This window comes from Syngnathus typhle, linkage group LG22 (genome assembly GCF_033458585.1).
Source record: "Syngnathus typhle isolate RoL2023-S1 ecotype Sweden linkage group LG22, RoL_Styp_1.0, whole genome shotgun sequence".
Classification (NCBI taxonomy): Eukaryota; Metazoa; Chordata; class Actinopteri; order Syngnathiformes; family Syngnathidae; genus Syngnathus; species Syngnathus typhle.
In genome coordinates, this window is record NC_083759.1 from 7,362,361 (window position 1) to 7,383,152 (window position 20,792).

General features: G+C 43.2%; 3 protein-coding genes and 1 long non-coding RNA gene across 6 annotated transcripts in view; 2 read left to right on the top strand and 2 right to left on the bottom strand.

Annotated features, from left to right (window-relative positions):
- Positions 1-163, top strand: part of LOC133146113 (uncharacterized) — a 49,808-nt gene extending 49,645 nt beyond the window's left edge. The window contains exon 6 of the long non-coding RNA XR_009711287.1: positions 71-163. This is a non-coding gene — a long non-coding RNA (uncharacterized LOC133146113). The remainder of the gene's footprint in view (positions 1-70) is intronic.
- A 1,382-nt stretch (positions 164-1,545) lies between these two features.
- On the top strand, positions 1,546-3,232 carry mrps18a (mitochondrial ribosomal protein S18A). The gene is made up of 6 exons (XM_061270128.1): positions 1,546-1,717; positions 1,865-1,896; positions 2,022-2,126; positions 2,201-2,324; positions 2,584-2,653; positions 2,729-3,232. The coding sequence occupies exons 1-6, from the start codon at positions 1,579-1,581 to the stop codon at positions 2,871-2,873; spliced, it is 615 nt and encodes a 204-aa protein (XP_061126112.1). The 5' UTR covers positions 1,546-1,578; the 3' UTR covers positions 2,874-3,232.
- Positions 3,229-4,798, bottom strand: rsph9 (radial spoke head component 9). The gene is made up of 5 exons (XM_061270126.1): positions 4,327-4,798; positions 4,084-4,243; positions 3,779-3,908; positions 3,553-3,699; positions 3,229-3,481 (listed from the first exon to the last, which is right to left on the bottom strand). The coding sequence occupies exons 1-5, from the start codon at positions 4,551-4,553 to the stop codon at positions 3,321-3,323; spliced, it is 825 nt and encodes a 274-aa protein (XP_061126110.1). The 5' UTR covers positions 4,554-4,798; the 3' UTR covers positions 3,229-3,320.
- A 1,333-nt stretch (positions 4,799-6,131) lies between these two features.
- tmem63a (transmembrane protein 63A) lies at positions 6,132-14,373 on the bottom strand. 3 transcript variants are annotated; one of them, XM_061270123.1, is made up of 23 exons: positions 14,144-14,373; positions 13,471-13,643; positions 13,317-13,396; positions 13,161-13,239; positions 13,040-13,077; positions 12,827-12,969; positions 12,471-12,522; positions 11,090-11,198; positions 10,935-11,005; positions 10,780-10,860; positions 10,530-10,647; positions 10,311-10,444; positions 9,928-10,071; positions 9,707-9,860; positions 9,534-9,640; positions 9,373-9,459; positions 9,000-9,065; positions 8,699-8,861; positions 8,454-8,559; positions 7,934-8,101; positions 6,980-7,095; positions 6,861-6,911; positions 6,132-6,782 (listed from the first exon to the last, which is right to left on the bottom strand). In XM_061270123.1, exons 2-23 carry the CDS (start codon positions 13,639-13,641, stop codon positions 6,639-6,641), a joined length of 2,382 nt encoding a protein of 793 aa, XP_061126107.1. In that variant the 5' UTR covers positions 13,642-13,643; positions 14,144-14,373; the 3' UTR covers positions 6,132-6,638. The 3 variants fall into 3 exon arrangements, with proteins under 3 accessions (XP_061126107.1, XP_061126108.1, XP_061126109.1); XM_061270124.1 differs by having other exon boundaries at positions 14,229-14,370; XM_061270125.1 differs by lacking the exon at positions 7,934-8,101.
- Positions 14,374-20,792: the final 6,419 nt, after the last annotated feature.

Consider the following 20,792-nt stretch of genomic DNA (forward strand, 5'->3'; position numbering starts at 1 on the left):
CATGAAATAGTTGTGACACATTATCCATCATGTCAACAACAATAAGAATGTTTCTTTCCTTGTCTTTAAGGTTGGACGATGATATTGGACTAATATTGGACACCCGGATTCTGCATATAATCTGAAAAAAAAACCACATACCGGTAAGTGTATTTTTTCCCAGTTGTCATTAGCTAATGTAGCAATTTTTGCTAGCCATTTTACAATGAGCAAGGCTATTCATTTGTTCTCTCGTTGCCCTCAAGCGCCATTGTCATCGTAGCATTTGAGAATACGAGGCTAGAAATAACCAAAACAAAGACTCCCGATAGCTTTATCTTACCCTCATGTTTACATTGAGAGTTAAATACACAAGACCCTTGTTCATTGTTCATCCATTATTTTTGTTAGCAAACTTTTCTGTTTCCCAGTGATGCGTCCAATGTCCTGTGGTGCTATTATCTTTTGTTTAGATTTTGCATTTGAGACATTAAAAGTCAAGCTAAAATGCCTGCTGGCACGATGCAAGCAGATCCGACGAGGCGATGTCGGCAAACAAAAACATGGTTAAAAGCGCTGTGTTCTCAAGAGCAAGAAAAACACTTTATCACCCCCCTTTCTTTTCTTTTTAAAGACCAAACCAGCATTTTTTGGTTTGCAAAACAGAGCCTCATCTCATTTCACAATCGCTGTTGACCATATTGTTCACCCCCTGTCTATCATGAGCAATACAGGCTGACTTCATCTTTGTTTTTAGATTGTATACAACAGAGACACAAAAAGGATGACATACATTTTAGAATTTATTCCCCTTGCGCATTATTAATAGTCATTGAAGACGTGCTTGAAATTGTTCTTACATTGTTGATATCTACACTAAACCGTTTATGGCAAGGACTTTTCCTCAGATTACGTATCGTATTATTCTCCCTTGTGTTTAATTTTGAGCCCTTATTCTGCTTTAAAGCTGTGATCGTAGATCAGCTTGATTTACTTCTTGACCCAACTTGCACAGCCTACCGCGGGACATGTTTCTGATAAAGGTCCCTAAAGGTGTCAATAAATCTTGAGATTGAAAAGGAATTTCCGCTTGGCTGTGCTTGAAAGCCAAGAAAGGATTCGAGAAAATCACATGGATTGTGTTTGTAAAGTTGGGTGGTAATTGAAGTCATGTCAAGTCCATTTTATTTATTCAGTATAGTGCAAAAGAAAATCTGTGTTATTCATATAGCCAGAGGAAAAAGACTACTGTACATGACAGTACTAAAGTACTATTGTCTGTGTACATGTGTTGCTGTTTCATTTCTGATCAATTATCCATTGCCTAAAGGCTTAACAGAGCCACACATCCATCCATCCTTTTATAGAAATAGGCACATAACAAAATGTTATTTGTGTATTTTCACATTTCCCATGCTCCAATGTCATTCTAGAGAGAGAGACCTAACTATAAAAAAAAGTAAAATGTTTTGTTTTGGCTGTCAGTTTCGGAAGACGTGCTCTTTTTACCTCACCCGGTGGCTGCAATTACACATCCTGACCTCTCATGTCGCTGTTTTTAATCTCGCCAACGGAAGCGGGCAAGGTCAGAAATCCAAGATGGCGGCCCGCGGTCTTTTGCGATCCGTCTGGAGCTCGTTTTCGACCTTTAACGGCGGTATAAGTGGACATTTAGCTGCGCTGCAAAGGACACCGCAACTGTTGCATTCAGTCTGTCTAAAGAGAGGAATCCGGCAAGGTGAGATGTTTTAATGCCACTTTTAGAATAGTGTGTGCTCGCGCGCTGGTACATCAATTTCATCCAGATGCTTCCCTCTAATTGTTCAACGATTGGAATATTGAACATGCACTACAAGTAACATGTTTCCTCTGTTTATTTCTACAGTCGTGGAAAAGCACGAGGACAGAACGGTGACTGTAAGTATCATGTAAACAATCATAATATCCAGTGCATTGATTATTGTTTGTGTGTATAGAATTCATTTCTAATGTGCCCATTTATAATTATATTATAAATAATAATTTATACAAATATCTGCCAGATTGAAGGAAAAATATTGGAAACTGCAGACGCACCTGACCCTCCAAACCCCAGTGCCAAGTGTCCAATTTATAGATGGAACCTGCAGCATAAATACAACTACATGGTAAATATCTATTCTGTGATTGATATAAATAAACCGAGTCACCTTTAAAATATTTTTTCCTCCTATCTTGACAGGATGTGTTGCTACTTAGTCAGTTCATCAGGTCAGATGGAGGGATGCTACCCAAAAGAGTCACAGGTCTTTGTCCTGAGGAGCATCGCAAAGTTGCCGTGTGTGTGCAAATGGCTCACAGGGCAGGTGCGTACTGACGCCTCCGTCACTCCCGTGATACTTTATATTCGTGGCCAAATACTTTTGCAGGAACTGCTGTGGATAAATGCTGGTGGTGTTTCACATTGAATACTAAATGCATAAATGTTACCAGTGCGCTCAGTTACTGCCATTCAAGTATTTTTCATAAGTTACTGTTATCACAGTATGACATTACTACTGCATTAGCCTCCGACGCTATCAGCTGCGTGTAAACCATAGATCTTATTTTGGTTTTGGGCCCAAGGTTTGCTTCCCGACCACAGACCCAAACTTCCAGAGGGCCACATTCCAAAGCCCAAACCTCAACTCAACAGGTGATGCCAACATTTTGTCACACACTGATTATTATGTTTTAAACTAAATCCTCAGTCTGTCTCATCTTCTTCCAGATACCTGACCCGCTGGTCCATCAAATCAGTCAAGCCCATCTACAAACGCGGGCTAAAATGGTGCAAGAAACGCATGGCTGTCGGAAGCCCCCTGCTCAAGGATAACGTGCGATATGGCCCCAGGCCCATTTACACTAAACACTGAAGGATGCCTGTGTCGCAGCTGCTGGAACTACAGATTTAAATCAGGGTGAGGACTCGTCTAGACCATTTAATCCAGCCTCCCATGTAATTTTGAAAACAAAAAACAAACTCAGAGTTTTTTGCATCTAAAGTTAGCATGATTTGGGAGGATTGAAATGTAGGGAAAAAACAATCATTTTGATTGCTGTCTGTTTGCTCCAGGTAAATGGATGCAACAACTGTTTATATTACATTCTTATTTTTATGAGTGTGACATCTTCCATCTACTTTGTTGATCTTCTTAAAAAAAAAAAGAAAGAAGAAAAAGACCTCAAAGTGGTTAAGTAATCGTCAGGTAAATAAAATCTGGGTTAATGTTGATTTTGTTTTCATTGTTTTTATAATGATTCAAATTGAATGAAACAACAAGACAAATACATTTAGTCATACAGAACTCTACACCTTTCTTTTAAAGCATGAACGGCAGGTCCAAATTCTTGGTCCCGTAGCCGATGTAGATTAACCCGTGCAGTGGCGTCATGGGCACGTGATAGAAGGTCAGGCCCAACCACAACAAGCTGCGAATCACGCATACTTTGTTGGCACTCTCAAACTGAAGACTCCACGATCCTAGACAGGCAGAAATATTGAAACAATGAATTACAATATTACCTACGGTGAACCTCACGTCTCACTGTCACCTTTTGGAATGTCCTCACTCAGCGGATCCAGGAAGTCCAAAGCAGGGTTCAAATCGGCCATTTCCCACAGGGATTTCTTTTTTAAGTTCTTGGGCTGGGAGAAGTGAAGAAAATTTTCAAGTTTCCCCGCCTGGGTGTAGGAGAGACCTGAGACAGACATTGCGTTCAGTTTTACCCGCCGAGCATCTCTGTGTCCGCACGTGAAAGAGATTGACGCCACGCTCACCGCCAAAGCTGCGATTAATCTGGACGATGCCGTGCGTGCTGTTGATGAAGGCGCCCCGCGGCACCACGGAGGCTTCCTCGTTGATGTGATGAACTGTCACAGCCAGCCTCGTCTCCTCCGTCACTTTGGTCTGAACACGAGTGCAAATCCAAACTGGATTTATTCCGTTCACATATGTTCTATTATCTGATTTTCTCCATTCATTGCCAAATCTGCCTTAATGTGGTTTATTTTGTCAACAGTCTTCAAATATTTTAAATTTACTTGTATGCAAAAACCGACCTGAAACTGTGCTAATTACTCACCGTCGATTCCTCCACCGAAGGATCGTGTCTTTCTGCTTGTTGTCGGGACTCGTACACAAATGATGGGTCGCCTTCGAATCGACCCTTTGCTGTTTTGGACACGTCTGTGATCATTTCGGCCGTGGTCGTGGGGATCAAGAACCAGTCGATACAATTGAAGCTAGAAGCCCAGGCCAGAATGAATCAGTAAGACAAATGTGCGGTTTGAAAAGAATTCAATACTCGAATCAATATGCGTGTCACCTGTAGAAATGCTGCGTGTCCTTAAGCTCATCAGCCCTTCTCCCCTGAGCGATGAAATAGTGCTCCTTTAAACCGAGTATCTTGCCCCAAAACAACACTCGATTAAACTTGTAGTTTTTCTTCAAAATAATTAGTGACGTTTGTAGAGCTGCCCTTTGCTCGGTGTTTAAAATGCACCCGCTGCCCGCAACCAGCTCCAACGAGTAGGATAACGAATTAGCGTCCATTGTTATTGTTCGTGCGTTAAAATGGCTATCTGGGCTGTTATTAGCTCGCTAGCCACCACCGGACAACGCTTCCGAGCATGGAGTTTGGTCGTTATAGTGTCAGTAAACTCACTCGTCATAAATTATTAGCTAATGCTTCGTTCTCGAAAGTTTTCTATGGACTAGTAATGGTTTTAGCGTCGATTTTTCGTCCTGCGAGCCGGAGCATTCCTTCCGGGTAACCATAGCAACGCATACACAAACCATTGGTTGGTGCGCGCCGAGCAGCGATGATGACGTGGCGGAACGTCAAAATATTTAAATATATTGGCGCCGCCCAAGAGAAAGAGCAGTATTTCTAGTGTCTTCTCAATCTTACTAAATTAAAATGATATATTATGGTATGTTGTAATTCAATAGATACACAGTGCTTATCTAAACACCACTGAATGGTTATATTTTTTTGTGTGTATTTATGTTTACGTATGTGTGTATATGTATATACTCCTAGTATCCACTTCACAGCAGACCTTGGTCCAATCTCACTTGGTACAGGATGGGAAGAGAACTTGGAAGCGGTGGCGGTTCTGCTCGTTCTAGGAAACCCACCGCCCCGGGCGACCGGCGTTGCCACGACACTAATCCCGCCACACAAAAGGCGAGACCGCGTCACTTAGCATGTCGCTGCCATACGCACTTGTTGGCTCAGGGGTCACGGCCATCGATCTCGGCGCTGACACGTGGGCGAAACCTGTGCACTAAACTGTTTAATTCCTATTTGATGCACTTGATATGAAAAAACATTGCGGCGCTCAATGGCCTGGGAGTGCAGGATGAAGTGAATGCTGAAAGAGAGGCAAAGCAGGCGACAAAGTAATGGTGTCTGTGTGGCACAAAAGCACAGACAACAACAATGGCAAGAATGCATTGAGAGGGAAACTGGATCAACTGGGTTGCACACCTACGCACAACTAAAGAGAGTTGTTCTGTTGTGTTTTGAGTTGCACCTGAGTGCTTAACAAATGTATGAAATTAGACCGACTCTAGCAGTCCTTCCAGTGCAATCCAAATTTTTTATGGATTATACTCTGTGCAATCTGTTGTTTACATCTGTCAATGTCCCATTCAAACTCACTGATCAGTGCCAAGTAGCCTTGGGGTGGGGGTCAGTCTTTTCATGTCACCTACTAACCTACATATGTTCGTTGTTAGGGCAGCACTCCACTGCCCAAGCATAACAAGTGTGATAATCAAGCGTGGCCCAAAGTCTTTACATGACAACAGACTAGCAGAGGCTTCAGTCAGCCCTGGTGGGAAGCGTGTGATGAGAAAGAGAGGGTAAAAAAGGGGGGGAAATGGCAGAAGTACAAGAGGGGCTCGACAGTGGTGAGAGATCAGGTGAGGGGGCGGAGCTACAGGCACTATTGTCCAGTAATGGGCCACATACCAAGGTTTTAAAACTTCAGTCAAGTCCGTCTGTCTGTGCACACTGGAAGAGTTAAACGTTTCGCTGGTGCGCCCTCCTATGGCACAGTATGCTCATTACTTCAAAGGTTTGCTTTTTTTTAACCCAAAATAATAATGAAGCGCAAAAAATGCTTTTTAAATTGTGAAAAAAAAGTTTAATTTGTTACAAAAAAAATTGGGGGGGAGGGGGGTCAACAAAAGAAAATCTCAAAATAAAGTTTGTGTTATTTGTTTTAAACGTTTAAAAAAAAGATTGTAAAAAAAGTCTGTCTGATTCGTAATCCCAACTCAGCGTGTACATAAATAACAGATGTGTGACGTAAAGTGCATTATTATAACACGAAGTGCTTCCCCCTTGGCAGAGGTCCATTTGAATCATAAATCGCTCACTTACATCTTTGGTATACAACGCTTATTTGTCATTCATCATTTGTCAAGACATTCATTCGACTTTTTTTCCCTCAAACAATGATGTGCTAATTTTTTTGGCAACAAATCACAAAGGCCCAGAAGTTTGCTTTCTTGTAGCACGTCCCTCTGATATCAAACAAATGGCATCCTTTCCCCTGCGTTAATCTTTGACACAATGTCATCACACCCCTATGTCCTTTGATGGCCGGGTTAATGCAAGATGTCAAATTAAGATTGTTCAGTGATGTCGTCCTCTTCAGGAGAGGGGCTATGCTGCAGGCTGCCCTCTGTGGAACCGTACAACTGCCTGGCCTGAGTCGCCATTGGAGTCTCCGCTGACGATTTGGGATTCAGCACTCTGGGTAGGTAAACCTATAAAAATAATACGTAAAGATGCTCAAAAAATCTAACTTGATGAATGTTTACTGAAGTTGTATTTATGACATTTACCATGGTGTTTTCCTCCTCTCCCTCCGGTGTGTCCTCATCTTCCTCCTTCACCTATGTTAAGAGAGAGCACAAAAGGTGTCACCAGATGAAGAAGAAATGTGACACAATATCTCGCTCACCGTGTAATTGTGCGGACTGAGATACTGGAAATGGCCAAAACAGGTGTAGCTGATGCAGATGAGGATGGTGACGACAAGCACAACCAAAGTAAACAGAGAAGTGGGTGCCCAGAAACCTGCAATGTCAGAGGTTTTTAATAGGGGTGTAAATCGCGGGTTTTGTCACGATACGATAACATATCGATACAAAGAACTATGATACGATATTTGCCGATATCTTAAAGCCTGCTGCGATTCATTCACGATATATCACGATATAGTGCTCTACGATCGATATATATATATTTTTTTTAAATAAAAAATATAGAACAATATCCTGATTTATAACAATTCATACGGAAAATCAACAAGGTACTGCAAACTCTTTATTTAGGAAATTACAAGAGTATTGTAGTATACAAAGTGCTTATTTTAACACTGAACTTTGATGTCGTGTTTTTTCTTTAAATGTGCGGCGAGATTTGTGCTCCCTGAATATTTGATCACCGCATGGCAGGATTTACAAACTGCACGTGTCTTGTCCGTTGAGCAATCTTTTCTTTGGAATCCAAAGTGCTTCCAAACGAATGACTTGAAGCCTAAAGGGGAGCAAATTTCCTCGTATTTTTGGACACTAGCCATAGCACCAGCCCAGGACCCGCGTACTAGTTGTCGACTCCCCTTTCACGTGCCTGCTCTGCTCACAACACAACAACGTCGCGCACTGCTCCCGGAAAGAGGAAGCAAGCAACAATGAACTGGATTTCAAAATAAAGTCACGTCTAATGTCCAAGGTCAAACACGGCGATATAAATCGATGTTTACGTTTAGCATCGATGCCAATAAATCCGAGAGCATTATATCGATTAATCGATGTGTATCGATGAATCGTTACACCCCTAGTTTTTAATATTTGCTACTAGCTAATAATTGTTCAAAAGATGCCATTGTTTTTGGCCACTACATGTCACTAACCTGTTCTAAGGACCGAAAAGAAATAAAGCCATATTAGGCAGATGATGGGCGCGGCCAGAGCTTGATTGACAGCCTTCAGGTGGACTTGGCGGTCGAGACGTGTCGGCAAGTAGGCGAAGTACAAGTTGTGCTTGTCTACCAGGTGCTTCAGCGTCATGTATAGGAGACCTCGTTGGGATATGCAGGCAATAGAAACATTTGAAAGGGCATCCTCAGTTTACATTGGTCCTGGCAGACCACATTTGGGGCTTAGAAATGGATACAAGAATTTGCGAGCAAGCTGGTGTTCCAGTAGACTAAAACTGGTGGCGTTCCACAAGGCTCGCTATGAAGTATACATCTTTGTTTCCCATACGAAGAATTACCTTACTTGTAACTTACTGCATTTGAGGTGGATGTTTGTGATAAGACTACGGGTAATTTCTAATTCATCCAGCTATTGTGTTTACGAAGTAAATGAGCCTCGAACCTCAAGAATACCGAATATTCTCTATGTGCATATGTCTGCTGTCATACTCACCGAAAGGCACAATAATGGGACAAATGACACTGTATGCCATGATGACTGTAAACACACACAGGATCCAGCCATACATGGCACCATACTCGAACTCATAGGCTTGGTTCTAGCAATAGAAATAAAAGAATGTCATGTAATAAAACAGAAAAATAAAAGCAGCTGCAATATTTCTCGAATATCGTTTATTTGGCCTTTTGAGCAAAACATTTAGACTGTGTAGAGTCTCGGTGTAGCCGCTCACAAACCTGTTTGACGTATTTCCTTTCAGCGGCTGAGCGGGCAAATGCTAGGCGGATGATGTACAGAAGCAGACCGGGCAATCGCATCAGATCCATGGCCGAGCCCACCAGGGCCGCTGCGATCACGTAGTTGACGAAAAAGGCACCTTGGTCAGGTAAGAAAACGCATCTAGTCGGGAAGAGAGTTGTTTAGAGTAAAATAACATGTCAACATTATGGATAGCGCAGAATGTGATGATATTGTGCAGAGCAGTTACCAAGAGGTGGCAGTAAAAAGGACATTTGTGCAACCGTGAGAGGAACTTACTCAAACCTCAGCTTCCCATCCGTTAGAAATTCTTTGTCAAACAGCCAGCGGAAAAACAAGGCGAGACTACAGGGAGGGAGAGAGAGAGAAAGAGAGAAAATGACTTGTATGCCTCGACCAAAAAAAAAAAAAAATCATAGTTTGGTACATATGTTTTAAATAAAACATATATACAAACTGCGTTTCCAATAAACAAACCAAATAATGTATTGATAAATATGTACATTCTTTTGAAAACTTTCAAAGAGTTTGTCTTTGAAAGAAATTTCACCACACCCAGATGTGTGTGTGATGATCATTGGGACTTTAAACAAATTCACAATGCAAACAACCGCAACAGTTATTTGTGGAGCGTGAAGCCCTTTGCAATTACCTGGTGAGTCCGAGCGAGGGAAGGATGAGCACCATGAAGAGCAGGAAGAAATAAAGCTTGTGCATCATACTCAGCTGCTCGCTGGACCTGAAAGAACACACGGGGATGATTTAGTGAGTCCAAAGTGCCACATCACTTAGCCCATCAATGAAGCATCACACCTGCTCCAGTGGGCTTCCCCCAGTGTGGAGTAGTAGACAATGGTGGGCAGCAGTGCTGAGAAGCACCACAGTAGGAAGGTCGGGAAGAACTGACTGATGATTGGGTTCTGTAGGGGAGCGAGAGAGAGGTCAGATTTGAAGCCCGCCAGGCCGTGGCGATCTCGGGAGCGTACATTCAGATAATAGATGGGCATGGTGACGTTAAACTTGTCCATGGTGTTGATGATGATGGTGGGGGTGGTGAGGAAGGTGAGCAGGAAGAAAAGCAGGAAGTTGAGCATCATGTAGCGCAAGAACCAGGAGAAGCCCTGCACTGACAGATGGTCCCTGGACAGGAAGTAGACATTGATGTGAGTTGCCAGGCTCCATTCTATTCATGATGCAGCGGCCTTACCAATAGAGGTTTTTGGGATGGGGTGCGAAGCTGACCCTCCACTTCCTCACTTTGATACTCGCGCTCTTGCTGGATGGCTGAGGCTGTCGGCCGCAACAGCAACTCGTGCCGCCGCATTCCAGCGCATTGAAATCTTTCAAAACGCTAATGAGCACGGAGGACAGGCGTTAGTGACAGGAATGATGAACTTTTCAGCAATGGCAAGCAGCCAGCTTTCTCGTTATGCCAGAAAAGAGTTGAGTCAATTTTGGCCCCGGGCCCAAACACATCAGACTGGGTCTGTGACAGCTAACGCCGCTTAGCAGTGCTGACAGTGTTGGACTGGGTTCTAATATGGATTCCCAGCTGGCACAAATGTGAGGGTGTGTTAAATGATTACTCACTACTTAGCCATGGCTTCAGTCTGAAGGGTGACAAAGGCAAGCCCCAGGGGGCGCTGTGGCACCATTTCCACCTGCTGCCTGACCTCCTCCAGCAAGTCTTTTTCTTTGGTTCTGTAGTATTGTATAGCATCCACCTGAGGGAAGATGCATGCGAGCACCACAAGTGATTACAGTTACTGGCAATCATTTTGAAGCTTATTTTTGATTCTAGTCATATACCTTGTCACAGTTGACGCAGCAACAGAGATAACCGCAGAGTCTGGGATGTATTGTTTCCCGCTGTCCCATCTTCTCCAGAACACGCTCGTAGTAACGCAGGTTTTTTCCAGCTCGGACCCTTAGGGGGGAAAAAAATAAATAATAATAATCTGCATGTTTGTCACCGCTTTCATTGAATCGTGTCGGCTTTTTGTTTAGATGCCTGAACTAATTTGCAGATGTAGTTGTTATGACACACTTGTGTTCTTACCTTTCCTTATCAAGGTGCATGAGCTTGGCCACATCATAGGCAATGTTGACTGCACACACTCGGCAGGTGGGGTACGCCTCTCTGTACAAAAGTACAGAAAACAATAAGGAACAGCGCAGTACTCTTGCTACCTTGCGAGTGTCACGCAAACTCACGTGAAATGTGTCTTTAAGTCTTCCTCTGTCGCTGTTTTCGGAACGGAGGTCACAAACAAGGTGTTTCGTGCCTACATATGAACATGGCGGATTACTATCCAACCTAAATGAATCTTAAGCATCAAATTCAGATTTTATGTTCGGCTGAGACTCACTATGTCTTGACCCATGCCTTTCATTTGCGATGTGTGGTGTCGCAGCAAAACAACAGTGAGGCCAAGATATAGGACGGCAAAAACTGTGTGAAGCCACAACCAGTCGTTTCTGGGGAGAGAAACCAGTGTCAATACAGTACCGAATGTTTTGTGCACTTAAGTTATTTTAAAATTCCTAAGCACCATTTCATGTGTATCTTTCTTTAGTACCTCAAAACAGGAGGTTCTTGTTTCACATCGTGCTTCTGTTCCTATAGTGGCAACCCGTATGTGAATCTGACTGTGCCATAGTCTATTGCTAACCAGTAGTTAAGTCATAATTACAGTAAATATTTGCATGAAGAACACTTTAATATCTGGACTGAGTAGAGAGGCTTGTTGATCCGTTGACTGCTGCTATGGCAAGCAATTGAGATATTATGTAAATATGTGCGGACCTAGTACAGAGCCTTGTGGGACACCACTTTTTACTGGTATACTGTTAATAGGCGTCATGAAAAAACAACAAAGCAAGTGGCAGCCCACAAGTTTTTACATCCTATTGTACATTACCGTGTTTTTCCGTAATTTAATTAATTTATCGTCCTAAAATCTGGGGTGCGCATTATGCATGGGTACAACAATTTTTGAAGAAAATCTTCCTCAAAATAAAACTTGAAATCACACCTTGTCAATCGCGCATCACATTCAGCCATCCTGCCCAACACACTTAGGCAGTAAAATTCATAATTGACGACACATCATTTGATGCGATGGTGCAATCGTTGGTGTGTTATTGTCAAATATTGTTTGTTTTTTAATCTCCATCGCAGATCGGATATCATATGGGGGCCGCCATTACAGTATGCGCAGAACGGATGCGCAAGACACGTCAGCTATATAAAGAGCGAGAGTTCCGTTCTCTACCTATTAGTTTCAATTCACAGTTTAATTAGCAGTTTCAATCAGCAAATAACAAAATGAGTATTACAAGTAATATTTTGTTTCACAACACTTTGCCTTGTTCCTTTCTTCCCTGCTGTTCACTTCAAACACGCTCCATACGAACACAATGCTCTCGTATCAGACGCTTGCTCGATCACCTGCTCGTTTGCTGTCACAATGTACCCTACACAAATCCAAAACATTTCTTTGCTATCGAGTTTGCTACCGCATGCGCAGTGATACTGACCAGCAGAATAACATCAGGTTGTTCCCAAAGATCTTTTTTCTGAAATAATTTTACGTTTACGGACTTAAGTAGGAGTCAAAATTTGGGTGCGTATTATACATGGGTACAGGCTTTTTTCCAGCATCGACATGCCATTTTTAGGGTGCGTATTATGCACGGGGGCGCATTATGCACGGAAATAAACGGTATAATGTACTTTGTGCTGCGTACCCCTTTTGGAGATTCCCAATAGTCGTTCTTCCAAAACTCCTTGGATTGTTGCCTGAAAGACATAATCAGGATAGAAAAAGTGTGCTGTGAGTCTTCTTTTTACTTTGTTGTACCTTATTCAGTTGTTATATTTGCCATTAGGATATGAGCTCTTACGCTGTTGTAAGGTGTGTTTACATAATTAACCGGCATCAGTCTTCTCAAAAGGAGAAGCAACGTTAAAGGGACTTTTTCTTCAACTTTCAAAAGACTCAATACCATGCAGTGTAGGGGAAGCGAATCTAGTAGTGTCGTTTTTATCCCTGATGACTGTATAACCTTGAAGTGAAGTAAAATTCTGAGGCACCAAACCTCACCTAGCAGGTCACCCGTCAAGTTGACGGGCAATATGATTGAGAGGGAGGTGACCGTAATGACCAGCAGAAGGATGACCAGATGACGCTGGAAAGACAGGTAGTGAACGGCGTCCTGGCCGCATCTGGCTTTTATTTTTTCGTCACTGACAAAGACAAACGTTATTTAGAAGGGATCGGGACTTAACCGCCAATCAGATGACAAAGGACACTCACTCCATTCTGAGGATGAAAGGCAGCCAAGAACAGAAGCCCTTAAGAATGACACACAAAATAGATGTTCAGATTGTGCGACATTTCTTTGGACTAATGTTATAAATGATTTGATTCTACAAACCATTTCATACTCAAGGTCATCCATATTGGACACACAGGACGAGGTGTGTTTGTACTGATGGCGTCCTGACCCGTTGACCCTAAAACATAAAAATTGAGTGTTAATGCAATTCTTTGAACACAAACCCAGAAATTGATCGTCTAATTTAAAACCAACCCTTCACTGTCCGCAACCAATGCCAGGCGTCCATAGTCCCAGAACTTCCTCCGTATAATTGAGAACAGGACCAGCAACACCTGTAGGACCAAAAGACAAAAGTCCATCCATTTTCCAGAACCATAACTTAACTGCTACAAACGGGACCTCGTACCAAAAAGAAGCTAAAGTTGAGAAGCAGCACCACTGGCACGCCCCCAAAGTTGCCTCCATTCAGGACGGTATTCTGCGTGCTGTTGAAGCAGGTCTTGTCGTTGGGGCTGGTAGACCCAGTGGTGCTGTTTGAGCCCACTAGGGTCCACTGCTCCCACCACCTCAATGACATCACTGCAGGCCGGGGAACTGACAGTTAGTTCTTAGAACACAATATTTGGCTATTCTCAAAATGAAAACAAAACATTTCTAGTTTGTGCTCAAGTCCATTTGGAGTGTGAACACATTTGCTACACTTGCAAAGTTTTCCTCTCTAACTCGGACCACGGGAGTTTGGTTACGCACGTTGAAGCGTTTTGCTCGCGTAACTTCTTCGCTCCACGCCTCAACTGAACCCTCGCGCCGCAAGTCACGAGTTCTGCATTTACGCGGCTCGCACGAGAGGTCGTCTTATAGTGGAAGAGTGATATTCAAGAATTCAAAACGACAGGCTCTTATGCCATTTTTGCGTGACGTATTCTCGCGACTCTCCTCCCCCCCCTCCCCAAAGAAAAACAACAACAAACAAACACACACACTAAGAAACTCGTGGTGGTAGTTGGGGAAAAAAGTTTCGAAAGCCAACGAAATACTAAAGCGGAACCGGAGATAGATGATCGCAGAACTTTTCTTACCTTACTGACAAGTCACCCCCATCCACCATCCAAACTTGACCTGCTAGTTAGAAAAGAAGACGCACGGCGTGTTTGGCTTGCTTACGTGGCCGAGAGAACCGCAACCCACCCTGCCTTGTGCTGTTTGCGCCTGTGTAGCTGAGCCGCAAAGTAAACTTAAAGCCGTGAAGAAAGACAGTCTGTGTGCAGCCCGTCTCACTTCAGGCTCCGCGCATGCGCAGACTGTCGACAGCTGCCAAGAGTACAAATGTCACGTGAAATCGGGAAGCGCAATCGAAAGTAATCGTTTATCATATATCTTAAATTATATGAGGCACTTTAGGGGTTAAAACCGGTAGGGGTTTTTAAGTTTTTCCTTGCCCTTTTGGGAGCTTAAGATCAGGGGATGCTTTGAGAATAACTGTCAATTTCTGTCTACGTGAAGCCCTTTGAGACTGCTTGTGATTTAGGGCTATACAAATAAACTTGACTTGACTTTAGAGTGTTATTTGGTTGTTGTTTTTTCTGTTTTTTTTCGGATGTTCGAAATAAAATCAATCAATCAATCATAAAATTAAAGGTATGAGTAAACTAGTAAGCATATGTCGAGTGTCATGCTGTGTGTCATGTTTTGTGGGTTGTTGTTGTTTTGTCCTGTTCGTCGTATTGTCGCTTCCTGTTTTATTTTGGTAACTCTCCTCGCGTTTCAGTTCGTGGGTCCTTCCTCTCTGCGTCAGTCTACGTGTCTTCCCTGATCCCAATTGTGTCCACCTGAGTCCTCACCCTTCTGTGTGTATTTAGCCAGCGTCTTCCCCTTGTCTTGTGCCAGACCCCAGTGCGTCTTGTCCCGTCTTGAGCACCAGGGATCGCGTGAGTTACAGATACCCCTTTAGAGAACCTAGTTTAGAAGATACCTTTTTGTCAAGCCTGAGCTCTGTGTTTTTCAGTTTTGTTTTTTGCCACCGTGTTTTCCCTCTTTTTGAGGCGCTTTTGGTTTTTGCTGTCTCCAGCCTTGTGTTCCCTCCCTTTGAGGCGCTTTTGTTTTTTTGCTGTCTCCAGCCTGTTCGAATAAATACCTTTTGTTGGCACTCTGCATCCAAGTCCTGTCCCTGATCCAAGTCTGACATCGAGTTAAAGACATTTGGAGCCAATCAATGTAATTATATAATGAAAATAGATAAATCAGGTATGGGCAACTGATCAATTTTTCAAATTTGTTTTGGATTATTTAAAATTTATCCGAGCCTAAATAAGTTTTCAAATAAACAATAAATGGATATCAGGGGAGCTGGGGGAGGAAAATCCATGAAAAGCTGGGGAAAAAAACCCAATCCATCTCATGTGACCAGAACATTGGGCCAAGAAAGTACCAAGAAAGCCGCAATAAAAACAAATGAAATGTTTGCGACTTCACGATTAGTCTTTTGGAAGCAGGTTTGATCAAGGTTTAAGCAAGGATTACCATGGCATATCCGACACGGCGGGCAGAATGCGGCTGGTTCCGCATTTGAGCCATTTGGGAGATGTGTAGTGGGAAGCATCACTAAGCAATGTCACGGGTGCAGATCACATGGTCAAATTAATGAAGCCAATGCAATTAGTCATTCAATTTACTGTAACATTGTCGGTTGTGCAGCCTTCCTCCCTCCAGCTTCCCATTATGTGATGTTTATAGACTTCCACCCACACCGTTCAATTTTGCCTGCTGTGTGTTTGTGTCTCTCTCGTCCCATGTCAATGTGTACTCACACTGATGTTCATGTTGTGGCTGTGTGGTGCGCTCACAAGTGTGTGAGTGTTCATGCCTCACTGTGGGACATGTTGATTAGCGCACGGCGCGGCTCAGCTCCCAGCTGTCCTCCCGACCGGCCGCTGATTGAAACCAATCAGGCTTGCGATGGCCCCATTGCGGTGACCCCTCACCCCGCCCGCCCCCGGCCTAATCACCTGCTGATTGGCCCACACAGGGCCCCACGTCGGCGTCGCTCCCCTCCACTAGGCACGGAAGGTTAATTTGACCAGCGGATGAAGCCTCTGGGAGGGAATAGGAACGTGTGCTGGGCGATATTGCGTGGATATAGACAACCTGTCAATCACGGCCACTTAGGGGGAGGCAAGAAAAACGGTGACAGTCAGGAAGGAAGGAAGAGCATCTTCCTGCGGAATGGATGTAGGCTTTATTAACTTATTTAACTTAATTAACTTTGTATACCATATTGTTTTACAGTAATTACTTTGCTTTAAAACTGTTCAATATTTTTATAGCAACCCTTCACTTTGTGTGTGTGTGTCATTACAGAAATAAGATGACAATCTTGTGATTGTGAAATGATATGTGCTAGCATATTAGGAAGTTCGCTGAAGCTGTTGAAATAGAGAAGCAACTGGTTGTTTTGTGTTTGCACAATATGTCCCCCGAGCATTCACCCCATAACAAGGAGAGGAATTTGAGACTGAAACTGCGGTTACCAGATGAGCTAATATTTAGCCTAGCTTCTTCGCTTTCTTCTTCTACTCTACTTTTTCTTAGTTTTCTCTGTGGCACCACACTGCCTCTCACAGGTGTGCTGTGTGTCACAAAAAATGGAATGTGCAAACCGGATTTGGTTGAAGTTGGGAAATTGTGTAAAACGTAAATAAAAACAAAATATAACGATTTGAAAATCCTTCTCAAGCCATATTCAATTGAATACACTACAAAGACAACGTATTTAATGTTCAAACGGATCAACTTGTTTTTTGCCAAATGATAATTAACTTGGAATTTCATGGCTGCAACATGTCCAGTAGAAGTTAGGAAAGGTGGCAAACAATACTGAGAAAGCTGAGAAAAGCTCATCAAACACCTATTTGGAACATCCCACATGTGATCAGGCTAATTGGGAACAGGTAGGTACCATGATTGAGGATAAAAGGAGCCTCCTCAAACATGCTCAGTCATTCACAAGCAAGGATGGGGCGAGGTTCACCACTTTGTCCACAACTCCGTGAGAAAATAGTTGAACAGTTTAAGAACAACTTTTCTCAGAGAAAAATTGCAAGGAATTTAGGGATTTCAACATCTATGGTCCATAATATCATCAAAAGCCTCAGAGAATCTGGTGAAATCACTGCACGTAAGCGCCACGGCCGGAAACCAAGACTGAATGACCGTGACTCTTCGATCCCTCAGACGGCACTGCCTTAAAAACCGACATGAGTGTGTAAAGGATATCACTAAATGGGCTCAGGAAAACTTCAGAATACCACTGTCAGTAAATACAGTTCGTCACTGCATCAGTAAGTGCGGGTTAAAACTCTACCATGCAAAGCAAAAGCCGTTTATGAACAACATCCAGAAATGCTGCTGGGTTCTCGAGCTCATGTAAAATGGACTGATGCACAATGGAAAAGTGTTTCGTGGTCTGATGAGTCCACTTTTCAAATTGTTTTTGGAAACACTGCACGTCGTGTCCTCCGGACCAAAGAGGAAGCGGACCATCCAGACTGTTATCAATGCAAAGTTCAAAAGCCAGCATCTGTGATGTTATGGGTGTGCATTAGTTCCCATGGCATGGGTGACTTACATTATTGTCAAGGCAACATAAATGCTGAAAAGTACATACAGATTTTGGAGCAACGTATGCTGCCATCCAAGCGACGTCTTTTTCATGGATGCCTCTGCTTATTTCAGCAAGATAATGCCAAGCCACATTCTGCACGTGTTACAACAGCGTGGCTTCAAAGTAAAAGTGTCCAGGTTCTCCCCTGGCCCGCTTGCAGTCCAGACCTGTCTCCCGTTGAAAATGTGTGGCGCGTTATGAACCGTAAAATACGACAGGGAAGACCCCGGACTGTTGAACAACTGAAGCGGTTCATCAAGAATGGGAAAGAATTCCACATGAGAAGCTAAGAAAATTAGTCTCCTCTCTTCCAAAACGTTTATTGAGTGTTCTTAAAAGGAAAGGTGTTGTAACGAAGTGGTAAACATGCCCTTTCCCAACTTCTACTGCACGTGTTGCAGCCATGAAATTCTAAGTTGATTATTATTTGAAAAATTAAATAAACTTTGAGTTTGAGCATTAAATACGTTGTCTTTGTAGTGCAGTGCTTCTCAATTATTTTCTGTTACGCCCCCCCCCTAGCAAGAAGAAAACTATTCGCGCCCCCCCTCCCCACCGTGACTATCCTAACTTGTCTTGTAAGTCGTAAAATGTTGCACTGTCGCAAACGTGACAGAAGTAACAATGAGAGCGCCACTGCCCCCTGCTGTAGTAAACGCGCAATTACACTTTATTCTAGTACTGCCAAAAAAAAAGCCTGTTCCCCAGGGTCACACGCGCCCCCCCAGGAATAGCACCGCGCCCCCCAAGGGGGGCGCGCCCCACTATTTGAGAAGCACTGTTGTAGTGTATTCAATTGAATATGGGTTGAAAAGGATTTTCAAATCATTGTATTTTGTTTTTATTTACATTTTACACAATTTCCCAACTTCAACCGAATCCAGTGTTTTAACCAAGATTGTATTTTAGACAAAACATATTTTTGCTTTGAATTTTAAAAGGTGTACCATGTACATACAGTAAATGATGCAGTTGCATGGTTATCCAGGGAGAGGCGCTCTTTCATTCAATGTCATTTCCGTAGTCAATCGTTTAGATTTTTTTAGCTGCTTTTTCAGAATTAACCTCTAGAAAACCTCTTTATAGCCCCTTTATATGTTATACAGGATATGTGATCAACAGTTAAAAATTTATCTTAAAATCATGTTTTCATTGCGTTTTTTCACCTTCGTAATATTGCAAAGATTCGTCCGATCCTCTCGACCGGTGATGCAGAAACTATTATACATGCGTTCGTCACGTCGCGCCTGGACTACTGTAATGTATTATTCTCTGGTCTTTGTAAGTCCCGCATCAAAAGTCTACAGTTAGTACAAAATGCTGCTGCAAGGCTGCTCTCACAGCCAAGAAAATTTGATCACATTACCCCAATATTAGCCAACTTACATTGGCTCCCGGTTCATTTAAGATGTGACTTCAAGGTTCTTCTATTAACCTATAAATCACTGCATGGCTTAGCGCAGGGGTGTCAGGATCCAGTCCTCGGGGGCCGAATCCCTATATGTTTTCCAAGTTTTCCTCGTTAAACACACCTGATTCAATTAATCAGGCTCCTGCTGAAAGTGAGGACGAACTGGACATTTGAATCAGGTGTGTTTAACAAGGGAAACTTGGAAAACATGTAGAGATCCGGCCCCCGAGGAAAGGAGTTGGACACCCCTGGCTTAGCGCCTTCATATCTCGTCGACCTAGTTGTTCCTTATGTTCCGTCTCGTAACCTTCGTTCGCAAAACGCTACTCTTTTAGCGACACCGAGGGCCAAGAAAATGTCTGCAGGGTCGAGAGCATTTTCTATTCGGGCCCTACCAATGGATATTAGAAATGCTACCTCAGTAGAAACATTTAAGACACGTTTAAAGACACATTTCTATGATATGGCCTTTAACTAACCTGTAGTGGCCGATTCGGCTGGAGTTTGTTTTCTCTCCCTCTCCCCCCACGTTCCTGGGGGTGCACATCAGTGAGGATGTCCACCAACACCGCATCACTGGCGAAGAAAGCTCAGCGCCGCCTGTACTTCCTGCGGAAACTCAGGTTGAGCAAGTGCTCCTCCGGCCCTCACTACATTCTACCGTGGCACCATTGAGAGCGTCCTCTCCTGTTGTATCGCTGATTGGGGTGGTAGCTGCACTGAATACAACATGAAGGCCCTGCAGTGCATAGTGAACACGGCTGGTAAGATTATTGGTGCTTCACTCCCCGCCCTGAAGGACATTTACACCTCCCATCTCACCCGCAAGGCGACCACGATTGTGAGTGATGTGAGTCACCCCGCTCACTCTTTGTTCGATCTTCTGCCCTCTGGGAAGAGGTACAGGAGCCTGCGCTCCTGCACGACCAGACTCACCAACAGCTTCATACTCCAGGCTGTTAGGATCCTGAACTCTCTCCCCCCTTCTGCGTAGCGTCCTGTACTTTCGCGCTATATTCTGACTGTCTGCTGTATGCACACTTGCTCCATTTTTGCTCCTCTTATTTATTATGTTATTTGTTTATCTATTATTTATTCATCACTCTTATTTATTCATTGTTTGTGCCTTCTTATTTTTATTGTTTTGTGTTGTTTACTTGTATGTATATTGTGTACTATGTCTTGTCACCGTGGGATAGTGGGAACGTAATTTCGATTTCTTTGTGTGTCTTGGCATGTGAAGAAATTGACAATAAAGCAGACTTTGACTTTGACTTTTGACTTAAACTTTGCCAACTCTCCCGTGCGTGTGTGTGTCTGTGTTTCTTTTAGGGGGGGTGGCATTGTGCACGTGTGTGTGTGAATGTGTGTATTTGAGTCAGGTTGCTCTGCCTCCTGGTACCCGGTGGGCAGAATAATGCTGCCAGATTAGCATAGCATTAGCATATCATTTCCATGTCATTATCCCAGTAGCACTATACAGTTGTAGTACACGAATGCACGTGGGTCCATTCTCTCTATGCATGTGAGTACACTTTGTATCAACTGTATGCTTTCATTTGTAACACGCTACTGTGGCTGTGCTGTTGAATGTCAGTGCGTCATAAAACCTTTTTTACTTGCCGAGTAATTGTAGTGCAATAGTTTATTTTATCCT